Here is an 18,232-nt window from a genome sequence, read left to right as displayed (position 1 = left end):
TTGATTATGACTGCGGTTTTTTCTGGGCAGCGCATTAATATTTTAATTAATACGTTGTGATGCGGTCACAGGTGCGTTTTTATCACGCACAGCCAAGAGCTCAATTATTTTGTTAGAAAACACAACTCGAGACAACACACACACACACACACACACACACACACACACACACACGCGCGCGCACACACACACACACACACACACACACACAGCACCAACTTCAGATTAGCCTAATCCCTCACGTGACTGGACACGTAGTTTTAACTGATTAAACCCTTCATACGGCGCCGGAATATGGATCCCCGGAGCTGACAAAATAAAGTGAACATATAATTGCATTCATTAATAAGTAATGCTGTCACTTAAATAATTAAAATGGGAGAGTGAAAAGAAATTAAAGGATAACAATCAAAAATGCCCTTTTTCCTCCTACCATCAGTCAGTGTATGAAAAATAAATTAGAAACTTCAAAAATGGGTTCTACTCTTCTCCAGGGATGGATCTAGACAAATATTCATGGGGTAGCAAGAGGGTGGCATGGAGACATGGTAGGGTGGCAGACATATATTTAATTGCAAACAATCATATATATTAATATTTGCTTGGAAAAAGCCCCCAAATGAAGATATTTGAACTTAAAAACATTGTTTTATTGTGGAACATTAGTAAAGCACTGCATAGAAGTGTCTAAAAGTGGCATTAGGAATCAAATTATTTTATCTCCAAATCTTCAGACATTTTTCTTAATAAGTCTTTTTTTTCATTAAATGTAATATCACTGAGTCTAAAATGTGGCCACAGCTGAGCTTTAGACAATTTGAACAGCATTTGACACCAAACTGGGGTGGCGAGGCATTTTTGCCCTTTACAAGCAATTCCAGCCAGCCTTTCCCAGTTGATCCTCACAGTACTTTTACTTCAGTAAAATATTGTTGTGTTCTTTCCATCCCTGCTTGGTAATTGGATGAAACAAAATGTATGACTACAAACATTTGACTCCATTTTGATTTTCACTATCCTAGAAAGTAGGCCTTCCTCCTTGCCTTTGTATATCACCTGCTGCTGCTTCTAGCCTGCTCTGGTCACCTTAGTTTGTAATTAAGAGATGACCTACAGGACAGTGGAAAAACACAGTAAGATTTAAACAAATATCACTAATAATTGTAGGAACTACCATTCTGTGCCGAGTGTGGGTCTTGCAGAAGTTGGCAGAACCAGGCTCCAAAAGTCCTCAATAGGGCTCCCCAACAAAATGTGGAGTGATTTGCAGGACGGAGTAAGAAAAAAATAAAAATACATACTCACAGCTCTATACAGATCACGCACCATTCTTAGATGGGGCTGTGGAAAAGAACCTGCTTCAGATGCGTTACTGTGTGTCTGCACTACACAGCCATCATAACTGGATGTAGTGACAAAGTGATGCATTCTGCTTAGTGAAAATAGCTTTATTATTTTGAGTAAAAAAAAAAAAAAAAAAAAAAAAAAAAAAGAAAAAAAGAAAGAACTTATTTATTTTAGCTTATACAAACTGTAACATACAGAATATGTTGATAATAAACAACTTTGGAACAGCCAGAACTGTATGAACAACAAAGTGCAGTGCGTGTGCAGTAAACACAATGTATGGCATTTTTTCAAGTAGTCAAGCAAGTAAGGAACAGACATTAATCAATTCCATTCCATGTTGGAAACTTTGACAAGGACCTATCAATCTTTGTCCAAAATTTGAGTTTACTTCTGTGCAAGAATGTTTTCTAAAGAAAAAAGTCACACGTGCATGTAACATATATATAAACCAGTGTTTTGTCTATATTTAGTATCTATTTTTTAGTGAGGATGAACTAAAACATGGTGGTAGGGGTTCATCATAACTTAACAGAACAAAACAACACTGCACATTTCAGCAAACAAGAAAATAAGGTGGCGTTTTAACTCCAGTGTATGGATGCATAGCTTGTCACACACAAGTGTCAGCCGTGGAAGGACTCATCCAAATGTGAAAACAGAAAAACATGCACAAAAGATTTGATTACGGTTTGAATTCTGACAGTGCTTCATCCCAATCTTCTCAAATTCAACAGTGTCAGTGTAGACATTTACTAACCATCAATTTGAAATACAAATTAAGGGCAAGACCCTTTTACATTTTATTGATTTTTTTTTCACAATTAACATTTTATTTTTTAAGTCTCAAGAGCATACATAAGGTACATAAGGCTGATGTGAAGTTGTCTTTTGCGCCCAAGAAAGAACTATCAGCTCGAGTTATTCTCTGAGACGACACACAGAAGTCTTGCACAGACGGCCATTTAATCCCAGGTTAAATCCCAAATTAATCCCAGTTGTTTTTTTAGTCCAGGTTAAGCTCAAATGTAGTCATGATGTCCCGCTGCATAGTCATGTCAATACCAGACATCTATAAAAGAGAGAAGTAAACCACAGAGCAGTTGTTAAAATGCCCTTTTACTAATACTAGAACAATATAACCCTAACATATGGATGAAGGTACTCACAGCCTCTCGCCGCCGCCGTTCTTGCTCCTTCTTACGAGCCATCTCTCTTTCCCTATCCACTGAGGACTGTGTGATTGGAGGTTGTGTTTCTATGGGAGACTGCTGCTCAACATCTTTAAGTGCCTCTAAGGTAGCCTCTGTGCAAATGCTCTCTGGTGAATCAGGATCTTCTTTAATAGGTTGTGGATTTGCTTCTGCTTTACATGGGCCTGGTAAGCTAGAAGAAGAATGTACTTGTTAACTGGAAGTCGCTCTCTTTTTGTGTATCATTTATTTTAGCCTGTAAAATTAATAAAAAAAATAAAATTTGAAGCAGATCTAATGCGTTTGCTAAATACCTCCTCTTTTCAGGAGCCTCCCTCTCCTTGTTTCCGTCCACCTGTTTCTTCTTCAGTGCTTTTTCACGTTCTTCCTTTTCTTTGGCAGCCTTACGGAACTGTTGGAAGCTTTCCTTTGAGGACTTGATTGCAGTTGGAGTGACTGACTGCCTCACCAGTCTCGCCCAAGACTCAGCATTTTTCAGAACAATGTCCTAAATAAGATCATTTTCAAGTTTATCTGCAATTAATGTCAAATGTGGTAGGAGGGGGTAGCACCAACTACGATTAACTTTAAAGGTCAAGTTTGTAAGAAATTTGTGGCATCTAGTGGTGTAGTTGCAGATTACAATGCCCTCACCTCACCTTCCCATTCCAAGTGTGTAGGAGAAACGAAACTCAAAAAGAATGTGAAAGGCCCTATTTAGAGCCAGTGTTTGGTTTGTCTGTACTGGGCTACTGTAGAAGCATGGCGGCCTCCATAGATAAAAACATTCCTTCTAAGGGAGCGAAAACAAAAGAATTCTTATTCTTAGGTTATTATACACTAATGAATATATACACCTATGAATATTATATTCCATTTCTGACAATAGATCCTCCTAAATGTTACACACTGGACCTTTATTCATTGATTTATGGCCTCTAGAGGGCAGAAAAACAAACATCAAATGGTATTTAATTATCATCGATAATACTTTGATACCCTCTGGTGGTAGAAAGATAAACTGAATAATGTAAATATGAACTGCTACTATATATATATATATATATATATATGCACTTTCAAATTAAATAAAAAATAAAATAAAAAAATATAGGATGAAATAGGAACTGTGTCTCAATGTTTAGATTTTTAAAAGTTATATATTGTCCCCATAGTAATTAGTAAAGAATCCTCGTTGGTGCAACCCTCCCCCTGCATCCGGATCTGCAGAAATATTCTTCGACAACTCAAGAACAAGATATTAAATTTTTTTAGTAATGAGCTTAGTTAAACAATGCCAACCTTTTTGGGAATTTGTGGTTTTTCCTCTTCGGTAGAATTATTTGATGAGTTGGTGTAAGGCACATTAGTCACCTGACTGTCAGGAAAATCCTCAGGGTATCTGAAATCTGCCATAATAACTTTAAAAATATTGTATTAGTAATGTTAAAAAATGGTGATGTCAAAGTAAGGCTCTTCTAGTGACTTACTTGTTTCATCTTTGGACTGCAGTGGGCTGTCTCTCAGAGGGGACAGCACTGGGCCCTGCTGAAAGGTGAGATTTAGTTTTAACGTCTAGGTCCTTAATGGTTTACAGCAATGTAGTCAGTCTGCTATTATAGGTCATGCTTCCTAAACCAAACCCTTTTAAACTGATGGTCCAAATGTGTTAAACCAGTTAAATGGAGAACAACATGCTTGATTCAAGCCGTTTCATTTAACTCTAAGGTAACTCACACAAATGATACAATAAGTCAACAGTAAGGAGAAATCACACATATAATCGTTACAGATGAATAAACAGATCTGTGTGATCCTATTATTACATGAGTCATTTAAAAAAGGTACGACATTCATAATAACATGTCATCTCAAGTGTGTCACCAGTTTTTTAACCATCAAAGCCAACAATGTTTGTGGAGTGTTACAGTTTCAGAAGTACCTCAAATCTGGCTGCAGCCCAGTCCAGTGAAACTCCAGGAGATGCCATTGGGGATAAAAGGGCAGATAAATCTGTCAAAAAGGAAATGGCAAATATTGATCTTCAACATGTCACAACTATGTCAAAGGCAATAGACAAACATACAACAAGAGCTAGTGTGCAGTAAAACCAACTGAAGGCAGGAAGAAGCAGAATGAGATGGAGTTTGAAGGAAAGATAAGGAGCATCATATATAAAACCAACAGCAATGGGAGGGGGATCCCTTACCTTCCTGTTCAGCCCTATTAGAACAAAGAGTGAGTTTTCACTTCCTGAACTTGTGTTTCTGAAGGACACTGAGCATATAGGACAATTACAGGGGAACAGGCAGCCTGAGGTGAACAGGCGGTGGTAGAGGAAGGTTCGCTAGATGTACTATTCATAATGGGGAGCCACTGGCAGTGAAGGAGGAATAAGGAACCTCAATGAGGTTTTAGTTCAATAAGCTGATGGAGTTGATCTGTGGGTACAGGGTTTTTAGGAGGCATTGATGCTGGAGTGGCACTAGGTCTCAGAGGTTGCTGAAAGGGACTGCTACAAAGTGGGAAAGTATGAAAAGATAATGCTGAATAAAAAATAAAAAAACGTGCATCTGAGGTTTTACCTTTAGCACCATGAAGAGAAAAGTATATGCATTTGAAAAATTGACTAGTGAAAGTGAAAAGAATGGATTCTTTGGAGAAATTTTAATTTTGCTATTACTTACTTGAGGGACATAAAAGGATAAATGTAATCAGTACCTGGAGGTGATAAAGTCAGCTCATCACAGGTCTGGTCTGTATTAGGGTGTGTTGGGAGCCCTTTGGTTTCTGCTACCGAGGACGGCACAGCGAGAGGAGGGTGACAAGCCTTGACTGAGGCCTTTGTCAAATCTTTAGTCCCCGATATCTGCTTACTACAGGCAGTGCGAGTCACCCTTGACTTAAGAAGAAATTACATACTTACTTTTCATTCAGCAAGGCTGCCTTTCTGTGAATCTCTTGATTACAGTAAGCAAATACTGAATGTATTTACCTTCGTCTTAACCTTTTGGCAAGAGTCTTTGCTTTTCGGCTTCTTTGTTTTTGGCACTGAAAGACATGCACATTAGTAATTCATGGTCTACAGGAATCAGACAGACATTTTTCACACGGTTTATCTTTAGTAATTTAGCGTACGTGATAATAACAAAATCATTTGTAATGTTAAACTATTTACACCAGTTTCTAAAAATCAACCATTTCCGGAACACCAAAGAACATAAAAACGAGAGATAACAGACAACAGAGAACTACTTCAAGTATAATTAATTTATACAACTCAACTGTTTAATAGTTTTATTCTAAAATGACAATATACTATTTACAAACATTATGTGAACCTTTTGTTCTGTTAACCATTTAGATTTCAGTATACCACCACTCACCTGCTACACACACCCCAACTCCACCAAAATCATGATCTCTGATTTTTATGTAATTACGTGAATATCATCAATAGATAGATGTATCAATAGGTCACAGCACCATAGTAAAATGCTTTTAAACTGTTGAACCTGCTTTATGCCACTGCACAGACAGCAGAGATTTTCTTACAAAGTGGTTGGAGAAAAGATGACAAGTGTTCCATACAAGGTCTCTATTGAGCAGAGCATGGAACAATACTTAAACCTTGTGAGCATATTTGTGTAACGTAAAGAATGGTTTGGTAAATGCAGCTAGGAGGTATGGTGCTGTTCATCCAAGAGGATGAAATGCCACAAAAAAGTTACAAATACTGAAGTGCAATTTAAAAGGGTAGCTTCAGTTGTTTTCAAGTTTGTCTTAAAACAGTTCTCGTATATCTATAGGTAGAATAAAACTGTTTTTGCTTGCTATTCATATTGGCCCTTAAGAGATCCCTTATTTGTGTATACCCCAAGTGTACATAAATGCACCGTCACGCATTGGTTTGTGGACAACAATTATGGCTGTTGCCATCTAGATTTTTTTGGAGCCAGAAGTGACCATATTTGAGCATATAAGCATGGAGCTGGTGGGTGACATACTGCAAGTTGGTCTGTGCTTGGTTTTGGCTCTGTTGTCAAGCAGGAAAATATATCGGCCCCTGGTCACAAACCTTCTTGTATTACAGATAAACAGTACACTAAAATACGTTTCTGAAAAGATTCTAAGCGAAAAATAGTTAATGCAGTAACAGAATGTTGATTCATATTTTATCAGCAATGCCTAGTTTGATCTGAATTTCTTGTGTTGCACCGGACGGACTCAATGAGAAACTTGAAACTTTCAACCACAGAGGGCAGTGAAACTATGATATTAATTCACTCTTTAGTTGATGCCTTGACTTATCCAATGCCCTTGCCACTGATGCAGCATACAGGCATAAATGAAAGTCCACTACAATAAAACCACTCTATCAAATATTTTACTAAAAAATGGTGTCAGGTGTCATTGGGACAGACATGTAAATAGATTAATAAAAGTGTGTGTGAAATAAACACAAAGAGCAAACACCTGATGAATGTGCAAAAATATGAAACCATTTAATATTTAGAGTGCAACCATGGGATTTGAAGCGTAGTAGCAAGGCACCCAGGTGAATTTGGCCCGTGGCTTATCTCTTATTTTAAAAAAGGAGAGAAGGTAAGGGTAAAACAAAAGGTAGGCGAGGGCAGAGTGCTAAGGGGAGGGCAGCTAACCTGATTCAGAGTCGCTGCTATCAGAAGTGCTAGAATGACTACTACTGCTGCTGCTGTCAGAGCTGGATGACGAGCTGCTGCTGCTGCTCTCACTGAGGCGTGAAGGGTAGCTGAGGTCAGGAGATGCAATGACTTTAGCTGCAAAAAAAAAGAAAGAAAGAAAGAAAGAAAAAGTAATTGAGTGTAAAAGTAATTTTAACACTTGATGGCTCATACGTGGAAGCGTAACCGTGTTAATTACATTCAGTTCTTACCTAGTGGCTTTTTTTTCTTAATCGGTTTCTGCTCTTTGCTGGCAACTTGAGATCTCTCAGTCTCCTTTACTTTTCCGGTCTGCATTCCTCCTGTGGGCTTCACCAGCTTTTTCTCTGTCAGACAGAATAGATAATAACCCTCCGTTCTAACTGCAAGGACAAGCTACAAGAAGTACAACATTTACATTAGATTTAATCTGTAAAATTAATTGAAAAAAATAAAAATAAAAAACTACATTTGCTTTGAGAGGGAGGCTTAAAGATCCTTGTCAGACATGTATTAAGACATTTATACAAATAGTCTGCTTGGAAGAATAATGTGTGTCTGATATGTTTATTCAGCAAAAACGTTTAATTTCCACATTAAAAAAAAAAAAGTTATCTATTCCTTCTACCTCATTAAAAATTCCAGAATCTGTGGATATACAAATTCTATTCAAGTTTTCCTGCTGGACACAAGAAGTCTCTACTTCACTGTAAGGTCCATTGTCAGTGGATGTGCTCTGGTGGCATCTGTGACATCTAAACTATTTATGATATCAAAAATCATGCTCGTAGGCCCCACTCCTTAAAAGAGAAACTTACCACTTTTAGCAGATGAATGTGAAAACATCCTTTAGTATCAAACTCCGCACATACATCATTCAAACAGTGAAGATCAAACTGTATGAACAAGATTTTTGAGTGGAGTGGGACTTTAAGCAAAGCAGGGTTGAACTGTACTTACTGCAGACGTTCTTGTTACATTTCTTCAGACATATTGCAACAAACCTCTGCAGGGCTCTCAGTGTGGAAGGCTTGAGAATTTCAAAGTCAACCTCAATTTCCTCTAGAGTGGAATCGCGCAGACAGGACTCCCTGGCATGAATGATGTTCACCAACTTGCCCAGTTTGTCACCAGGCAGCTTGTCAATGTCCAGTTTCAACTGCTTCTTCTCCTGGTAGGTCACTGGTATTGATGGGACCTCACCCTCACATTTTAAAGGTAACGCTCCATGAATATTGTGTCTGCCATGCCTAGACATTCACACAAAGGATCTAATATTAGCCATAGTACATGTTTCGTAATAACGTAAGTATAAAATATAAGCCATATCAAAAGATTAAGTGGGGCTTACTTACAAAGTAGAGCTCTTGCTTTTGGCCATTTTTTCTACAATAGATTTGTATTTTGAGGATTTGTGCTTTAGTCTCGCGATATCCTTTTCTTTGGCTCTTTTTTCCTTTTTCAACTTGGCTTTCTTCTTTGGCTTCATCATGGGATCTTGGGTGAGTCTCTTCAGCTGATCACTGACAGCTTTCAACTGAGAAGCCAGCCATTAATGATACAATTAGGTAAAATGCAGTCAAGTGAGTAACTTCTTAAAAAGCCATTTGCACGGTTACTGGCATTTATATACCAACCCGCTCCTCTAGACTGGCCAGCTGTGAGGCCACCTCTTCGGATGAACTCTCTGCCTCTGACGAGCTTTCACTTTCAGAACTTGCCGAGGTCGACAGACTTCCAACTCTGTCTCCTTTTCTCTTGTCAACTCGCTGAGGAGGCATGGAACAACCCTCCGTTTCTTGAGGAACCTTCAGATATCGGGCCTCAAAAATGTCCTGTTGATAGAAACAGTGCAGGAGTATTTTGTAATAGAAATTAAAATGATGACACTAATGCTTCAACTTAGGGACGGCCTAGGTCTATCCACACAAACAGTAGAGGGACATGTCAATGCATTTTGTCATTTACCAGAATTCGTTACATAAAGCCCAATCCATATTACACAGTGATGAAAACAATCAAACGAAAAAACAGTGAACACATTCACTGAAGACATCCATACTCTCAGCATGCAAACACAGGAAAAGAGAACAGGGACGATTTCCCCACAAAAATGGTCACTGTTTTAGCAACATTGTACTGGTGCACCTGTGAAACACTCCTGTTGGTCGTCAACAACACTTAAAAACTTATAGAGAGGTTGTTCAAACATTCCTGCTGCAACCATTATACTGACATACCTGTCTCAAAGGATCTATACTAAAGCGTAACTGTCCAGCTATCACATTGGCACATCCGTCAAGAGAGAGGAACACAAAATACTGGAAAGCTGACTTCTTCAGGAAACGATGACGCAAAGTTCCTCCCCCCAAATCAAACCCACAGCATTTTGTAAAGCAGCTTGTTTTTGAGACTGAATTTAATTCAAAATTGTGAACTAAGAACAGTAACTAGTTCATTTTAATCTGTGTGAACTGAATTTTGAGCTAGCTATGTGATGTGTTGACTTTCACAACACTGGATATACAGTCCTGCAGATGGTTTCACACTATTGCACCGATAAATAGTTGGTGGTGGTAATGTGCCAAGAAATGCAGCAAAGTGCCAATGAATGCGAGGAAGATGGAGCCTGCTAACAAGCAAACATGGATGCAAACAATACAACAATACCAAATGGGTCTGCAAATGTTGAGAGGAAAATACATTAAACACATTTATTAGGCTTTAAGGATATTCACAATATTTTAGCTCCACGTGGTGCCTTAAAGTTGTGCTATACTGATTTGATGGAACAACAAAAGAAAATCTATACCTGCAGTTTTCTTGCCATGTAGACCACCTCATGTGAAGGTGGATTGTATTTGTAACAGTTGGAGAACATCAGTCGGACATCAGCGGCAAATTCCTTTGCATTTGCATATTCTCGTTGATCCATTTTTTTCTGAGGAAATAACACTTTGTTATGATTCAAATTATTTGAAAGAACAAAGTTATATACTCAATATAATCATCAAAGTTATATACTTAATATAATCATCTTACTCTGATGGTGCCGAGGTCCATAGGCTGCTTTATGATGTCATGGTAGTCGTGCAAGCCCAAAGCAACTGCATCAACAGGGGTATAAAAGGGCCATGCGTACGCATAGTGTCTCTTTGAGAGCATTTCCTTCAGGATATCATTGCAGTACCTGAGCTGCTCAGACAGTCTGACCTTCTTACTCTCAAAGGCAGGTAAGTCTTTCTTAGGAGGTTTGATGGGCCTTCCACTGCCTCTCCTGGAGAATAATGTACAGGGCGCTGAATGATCCTCAGCAGGGGATGCCTGACTGCTGGTTATAACTGAGGTGGTGGAGGGTGGGGAGTCTGCTTTCCTCTTAAAACCTTTTTTAATCTGAATATTTAGTAAAAAGTTGCACAGAAACAGTAAATCACTACATAAAGTTAGAGAAAGAAAAAAATTTACAATTTCTTTAGCATTTTGACATTTAAAAGTTTGATTCAAAGAACAGGCTATGGAATCTGCAATGTGATTTAACATAAGTATTTGGCAATAATGCTCATAGCATAATTCAAGTTTGTGAAACACTTTCACTAATGAGAATCCAACACGAGAAAGCATTTATTGTAGTGTGGTATGAACATAGTGTTGGTCATACCACCACAGAATGAGCTATGGATCAGTATGTATAGTGTACAAGTTGCTTGCAAACCAATAAATTCTTACTGCGTCAATTTGTGCAGAGAGCTGGATTGGAGGGATAAATTGAGGCACATCAGGAGGAATGACTGTCACTGTCTGCTGGAGAACAACTTCAGACACAAGGGATCTTTGCTTTATTCCACCTGCATGACAGGAGGTAAAGTGAACACATACACAAGAATCAGATACCATTTTAAAAAGGTCAAATTAGCAGAGGCAAACTTCTAACGTGGCAATATACCCCGATCAGCCATAACATTGTGAGCACTGACAGGTGTAGTGAATAACACTTATTATCTGGTTATCATGGCTCCTGTCAGTGGGTGGGATATATTAGGCAGTAAGTGAACATTTTGTCCTCAAAGTTGATGTATTAGAGGAAAAATGGGCAGCATGAGGATTTGAGACACTTTGACAAGGGCCAAATTGTGATGGCTAGACGACTGGGTCAGAGCATCTCAAACTGCAGCTCTTGTGGGGTGTTCCCAGTCTGCAGTGGTCAGTACCTAACAAAAGTGCTCCAAGGAAGGAAAAGCGGTGAACCGGAGACAGGGTTTTTGGTTGCAGATATATTTGACAAGGACAATTAAATGTTCCAAACAAACAAGATAAATGTTAAATCCAGTTATACGGTATAGACCAAAAATCTGAAATACTAATTCTAAAAAAAGAAATGTGCAATATTTGACCACATCTTAAGGGACTGAAGATACCTGTATTCATCTTTCTCCCTTTCAATGGTTCCTTTATGGTGATTGCTGCAATTTCACACTCTTCCTTAGGCATTTGGGACACTTTCTGCAAAAAAAGCTTCTCCAGGCTCTGTGCCATAAAAACAATGTCGTCTCCAGGCTGTGGACACAAAAATCATACCATTAAACTAAATAAATACTTTAAGAGAATTTCAGCATTACAGTATGACAGAACAGCAATAGCGGTCCATTCACAGACCTACTTTTGCGTTGGAAAAGTTCATAATAGCTATGTTTCTGTCTATTATTTCTGCGCAGGCAGTTTGAGATGCAGTTTGCAGTTGTACATACCCGTTTGTGTGTTATACAGCGCCACAAAGTGTTCTTACCTGATTGTACACGTAGCAGTTGGTGAACATGGTGTTGAAGTCTTGTATACAGTCAAGTGCTTGCCAGTAATATTTGTTCTGAAGACGCTTCTTAATAGTACTCAGATCCATAGGATTTGTAATAATTGTATAATAATCCTGAAAGACAACAAAGACACTGACATGAATACACTGAAGTCTTTCCTTCCCAGATCAGTCAAATGGAACTTATATATCAAGACAAAGCGTGCAGGATGGATGCACCTAATTTTAGATTCAAACACTGAAATACTACAGCACCAACACATTTTAGAGTAGGGTTGTGATGCTTTTTTACTTACTGGGAGATGCAGTGCCACTGCATCAACTGGTTGGCGAAAGGGCCACGAAAACTGATGTCTCCATAAAGCTTTGATCACCACCTTCTCCAGATACTGCAGCTGGTTGGTTACACGTCCAGGTTGCTTAGGATTTATGACCTCCGGCGGAGGGGGGTTTCCACTCACAGTGGGACAGACTTTCACATCAGACATTGTGTTGTCCAAAGGGTGCGCTTTGCTGTGACTAGTGCTCATCACACGTTTCCCTAAACAAGGAGTGGAGAGTAGTTTCCAGTGCTTCAGTAAAAGTGAAAATTGGAGACATTTTGGAAAAAAAAAACAAATAATAAGTATTCAGGTCACAGTCTCTCCTTAATACTACATCAGTGTTGCAACCTGTTCTGCCTTTATGTCTTATATTTGACATTCTAAAACCTGGTGTCTATATCACCCGCAATGCAGCTGCTGCCAGTTCAGTTCAACATTTAGATGGATTATGCTAGCAGTGGCTAATGTAGCCTTGAAAAGATAGCAGAGATGAGGAGTGGGCTACAGATGTCTTGTAATCTCACTTCTTTCAAACTCCACATATCCTGATTTTTTTCATTTTCACAACTTGCAATCCTCAGCTGCAACATACGCTGACTCAAGTATGGCACTTGAGGCAATTTATCCAATTTTGCACAGCTCCCTTGGAGCCACAAAAGGGCTTTATACCAGGTGTCTCAAATTGACTTGGGGCCAGTGCTGGTATTGTCATCCCATAGGAGGGCCCCTTAAACATTCTAGTACTACAAGAAAGCACAATATTCTGAAAATATCAGCCCATTATATCCATTACTAACGTCATACTTAGATTCATAGAAAAAAGCAAACAGCAGTTTCTATACAGCTTACTACCATCTTTGTTATTTGTGGCCAAACAACAAATAAAGCTCTGAAACCTGCTCTCCTAACCCTTTCCACATATATATTTTACATAGGTGAAGGGGAAGGAAATTACTGAACAATTTAAAAATAAGTTCTAAGGCTTCTAAAAAGTTATTCATATTTTCTCATTTGTGGTTTTAAATTTGAAAGTAAAAAAATCAAGCTACTACCCTAAAATACTACTATACCAGATGTTTCATTAAAAAGTTAAACTATGTTGTTTGTATTGAACTAAAGGCATTTAGCAGCTTAGGGTTTAAATTAGGTACAACTTTAGGAGCTCTCTCTCATAAAACAGTCCGATTGAGGATCAATAAGACTGCAGATGGGCTGCATCGTGTGCTATAATGCCCTTTAACAACTGGTCCAAAACACCCACTGGCAGGTTGAAATCCACTGGAACAAATCAAAACGGTGAAGCACAAAAACATCAGCGCTCGTCTCCAACCTCTGACCTGGCATGGTGAGAAAACTGCTTACTCATAATTACAGATCGACATGAACAGTATATTGAAACAATCAACACGCTTAAAAATGACAGTGGATGTTCAAGAGAGGCAGCTTTCCTGCTCAACATCTAAACATGGGCAATACTGCCACCTACAGCATCTCTCCCATTCAGCATTATAGCTCAGTAAAAAGGGGACCACTATATATTATTTTCAAGCAAACACTAATTTTCAAAGGGTAAAGTACTCAAACAGTAATAAAGGATGTGCCTAGTAATGCCCTACTAACTGACAGTATGTCCCATAAACAATGTTTGTGCTATATAATTATGTACAAAGTGGTTCAAGGATACTGGGGATTGTTTTACAGTCCTTAGCATCTGTACATCCCACAGTGTAAAATCCAGTTTAAAACCTGATTTACGATTTAGCCATTTTTTCTGAATTTTTCTCTTCTTGCCCTACCTGGGGTCATAATACATTTCTGAAAGATGTTTTATATATACACTCTTAATATTATTCCAAAATGTTTTGTTTTCTCTTGTACTTCTAAAATTGTACCCAAGTTTGTCCTTACAATCCCATTCAAAAACCAACTACATATAAAAGTTTTGTATTGAAGAGCCATTTTTGTCACTTTCAAAATCAAAAGTGTCATACATATCAATTTACATTCACTTGAAACCCAGCCCAAATAAATTTACATTGCAAGTTCTGTATCGTATTTCCATTTTATTTATTTTTTAAAGATGACAAATGAAACAATACTTTGGTACATGAATAAATCCAGTAAATCCTGTTCACCATATTTTTGTTTTTGTTGAGTGCATGTAGGTGCAAAGTAAACTTCAAGTAGCACATGACCCCCACTCCAGCGACTAAATGATGACCTCCTACGTCTTGGTCACACTGTCGGCTGTCATTCAATTGCAAGATTACGGGTCATATGCTACTGGACATTCACAGTTATTTCATAGAAAATGGATTATGACAAAGCATAGTTATATTGATGGTCATACTACAGCCGAAACAATTTGTCAAGTAATGAACTGAGTACTCAAAATTAACCATTTTAAAAATCCATTGTTTTCTTGTCATTTATCAAGTTAAATTGCCATGCATTTACTGGTCCCAGCTTCTTAGATGAAAGCACCATCATTCGTGATGGTAATGACAATTATGAAGGGCATAGCCTAATAGAAAACATGATAGATAATGGATAATGCAAATAATCACTTGTTGCAGAGCTTAAAAAGTTTTTGTCTGAAAAACCCACTTATCCAGAGTTAGCTCCAAATCAATCTATTAATTTGGGTTAAATCACTGTTGAACTCACTATAAAATATTTAAAAGTTACATAATGCAAATATAAACGTGTTTGACTCCACTTCCAGTCAAAGATTCAACACACCAAAATACACTTTCACTGTTCAGCCTGAAGAAAAACAACCTGATGATCAAGGCCATCTCTTTTGGTACACATCACCATGGCTGACAAAATGTTCATTGTAAAAATGTAGGCTTCAGCAGTCTCTGAGCAATGTAAAGCACCAATGAACAGACCAAAAAAATGCGTCTTATGAAAACTATTCATAGTATAGAACCAGCATATTTAAACCTATAACTAGAATGAAGGAGACATGTCAATACATAAAGCTGTCTTTAAAAACATACTCAGCTTCCCATGATCAATTAAACCCTTTAAAATAACGGCCATTACTACTAACGTTAGGTACTACAAAACACATAGTGTGATGGGCTGCATTATGGTCTATTCTGAAATGAACAGAAAGCATGGCTGCATGCTGCACTGTTGACAGTACACGGGCCAACACGTGAAGCCACCACCACGCCCACCGATGGGTTTAGCTTGATTAGCTAACGTTAACTTTAACATGGCTGAGTAATGATATAAGAGAGGGCAGTGGAGCTGGTGAACCGTAGTTAGCAGAGTTTCGATCTGAAATTTCGAGTTATTTTAAATGACGTAACGGTAACCTACGCAGTCACATTAGCGGTTCTGAAAAATGCTGGCCACTTTAGCCTGCTAGCTAGCTTAGCTATCTGCCAGTCGGTACTGCAACAACTTAACGTTAGCTGGCTAGTTATTTTAACCTTAGCGCCATTTGTACTGTTGTGTGTTAACTAACATTACCCACGTTATGTCCTATCCGGTGCATTTTCACTCAAGAATCACTTCACGAAAGCACCCATCACAGCTAACGTAACGTTAGCCAACGGTACTAGCGTTAGCTCTTCGGATGTGGCTGCGTTAACTGAATGGGCTCTTTGCCGACTTATGTCAGCTTTCACTAAGGATTCACTCATTAGTAGAAATACACCAACCGCCTCAATAGAAGTCTGAAGTTTATAAAACATGGCATTCAGTTAAGCATTACCGGGCTAGCATTACCTTGCGCGATATCACGGGTTGTTGCGTTCAACTCTTCAGTGGCAGACGTCTCTACGGCAACCGCCTCAAATTTATACCCTCTGCTCGAGCCTCTACAACTGATTGGTCAAAACACTGCCTACACGTGTTACTGTCCGCTTGTCTGCAGAGAAAGGCGCTCGAAACTATTTCTTTCATGCAAAAAGTACAGCCCGCTGTGTCTCCTGCTGCCTGCAAGATGTGTAACGTTAGCCACCTGGGTTTTTAAAAGCATTGTGTAAAGATTATTGTTAAGTTGTTCCAAACAAAATGGCAACTCGGTGTCACGGAAGGATCCGGGAGGATTATCGATCGATAAGGGTACCGACTGATCAGTGCAGAGTCACCGAACCTCCTGTAAATAGTGGCAGTCGCTTGAGCGCCTGCCTGTTGCTGTGTGCCTGCCAGAGGAGGGGTGGGTAAAGTGTCTGTGGATGGACAGGAACGGAGAACTGGGATGTGGGCGGAGCGGTGATTTCACGTGCTCACCCAGAAACAGGAAACCTTGCTTTCACTGACCAACACAAACGCTTCCAGCCCCTCTCTGCTGGGAACGATTGCTACATTTATTGCGCGATATACCACGATTATATTTCACTTTTGCATGTTATAGAATGCTAAACATTGTAAGCGATAACCTGACTTGTGTAATATCTCACTGCCTTCAAAGATCTGTTTTACATAGTAGATGTTTGTTTGAGAAATGAGAGGCGTGAATGTGGACTTTAACAGGGTGACTCAAACCTCGCATATGTGTACTTCCTGTAAACTGGAATATTTGGAAGAGCTCCTGAACACCTCAGCAGGAGTCTCAAGGTGTCTGTGCCACTTATAGGCTGGATAACCTAATGTCCTCACGATGAAATACAACTTTTCAAGTTTCAATGAAATAACAGTAAAACTTGATTTAGTATTAATTGGCAACATTGATTTCATGGAATCATACTGAGATCAGTTCAAGTGGGATTTACAGAACCAGAGCCCCAACGAAGAAGACAACGCTTGTATCTAGTGAGCTGTTTCAGCTGATGAGAGATAATGGGTCATTATTCAGTCAATCAAGAAAAATAATGAAGCCTTACTACAGTTTTACTCTACAGATTACTAACCTAAATATCAAATGTTCACCCATAACGGTGTGGACAGTGGACTGAATTTAATTTGATATAGGCTACTTGTCACATCCTGTTTATATGCAAAGTGGAAGGATTAGTAAACCAGATAAAGTACAATGGAAAAAGTAGCATAAGTGAGCACAAATCCTCCATTAACACATTCTGTTAGAGGAGTCATTTTAATCATATTTTAATATTTGCAAGGATGCACAATCTGGATTTCTTTCAACCACTATAACCGATAATTACCTCCCTTTCATGTCCGATGCAATAATGGATAGTTTCACATTTTTGTATTTTTAAAAGAAGTTCATAACCTGTAAAACTTAGATTTAGTGATGGGTGATACGCTCTGATCCAACCTGATATCACGACTGTTAACACAACTTCTACTTCTAGTAAAGTATGTCAGAAAACTTCACATATATACTTTGGCTTCCATAGAACTTAAAGGCTATCAAACGTTTTGCATAAGAATTCAAAATAAATTATTATTATCGATCATTGCAGCCCCCAATGTATATTGTGCATCCCTAAATATTTGGTTTCCTCCTTGCTAATTAAAACTGAATGTATAATCTCAAACATATTTAGGCTAGTCGATGCATTTGTCACTAAAATGATAGATTCTGGCCCTTTATTGTTCAACACACTTTAGTATTTTAAAATAAAAATTCTTATCTTCACTTAAGGAAATGTTTGAAAAACCATTTCCAGCACATGAGTGCTTCATGTGTTTTTCTGTAATCACAATTAAAACAAAATAAATACAATATATATATATATATATATATATGTACAAAATAAAACATTAGTAAATCAAAGTGACACTTTTAAAACCCACCCAATATTCAGCTCATAAATGAAAGGACTAATACCTCCTTCTCATTGATTTACACTTTTCGTCCACAAGATGGAGCCATGGGCAAAAAGGTGGGGTTTAAAACATCCTCCAAAAGCATTGTCCTGAAGAGGGAGACCTGATGGCAGAGGCATGTGGAAT

The 18,232-nt window shown here is 38.4% G+C and overlaps 1 protein-coding gene across 5 annotated transcripts; it reads right to left on the bottom strand.

Moving 5' to 3' along the window:
* Positions 1 to 1,423: 1,423 nt before the first annotated feature.
* Positions 1,424 to 16,542, bottom strand: brdt (bromodomain, testis-specific). Of its 5 annotated transcripts, none has more exons than XM_051377162.1 (20): positions 16,097 to 16,542; positions 12,326 to 12,601; positions 12,006 to 12,143; positions 11,638 to 11,776; positions 10,949 to 11,067; positions 10,265 to 10,615; positions 10,035 to 10,163; positions 8,860 to 9,057; positions 8,578 to 8,759; positions 8,183 to 8,472; positions 7,456 to 7,569; positions 7,202 to 7,339; positions 5,536 to 5,591; positions 5,262 to 5,442; positions 4,483 to 4,553; positions 4,031 to 4,088; positions 3,843 to 3,961; positions 2,855 to 3,048; positions 2,517 to 2,733; positions 1,424 to 2,419 (listed from the first exon to the last, which is right to left on the bottom strand). In XM_051377162.1, exons 2-20 carry the CDS (start codon positions 12,557 to 12,559, stop codon positions 2,354 to 2,356), a joined length of 2,994 nt encoding a protein of 997 aa, XP_051233122.1. In that variant the 5' UTR covers positions 12,560 to 12,601; positions 16,097 to 16,542; the 3' UTR covers positions 1,424 to 2,353. The 5 variants fall into 5 exon arrangements, with proteins under 5 accessions (XP_051233122.1, XP_051233121.1, XP_051233125.1 ...); XM_051377161.1 differs by having other exon boundaries at positions 12,326 to 12,570; XM_051377165.1 differs by having other exon boundaries at positions 3,843 to 3,949; positions 12,326 to 12,570.
* Between the last annotated feature and the right edge of the window lie 1,690 nt (positions 16,543 to 18,232).

The sequence above is a fragment of the Dicentrarchus labrax genome, unplaced genomic scaffold, assembly GCF_905237075.1.
Source record: "Dicentrarchus labrax unplaced genomic scaffold, dlabrax2021, whole genome shotgun sequence".
Classification (NCBI taxonomy): domain Eukaryota; kingdom Metazoa; phylum Chordata; class Actinopteri; family Moronidae; genus Dicentrarchus; species Dicentrarchus labrax.
Note: the sequence above shows the minus strand (reverse complement) of the source record. Positions and strands in the feature narration are given on the sequence as shown.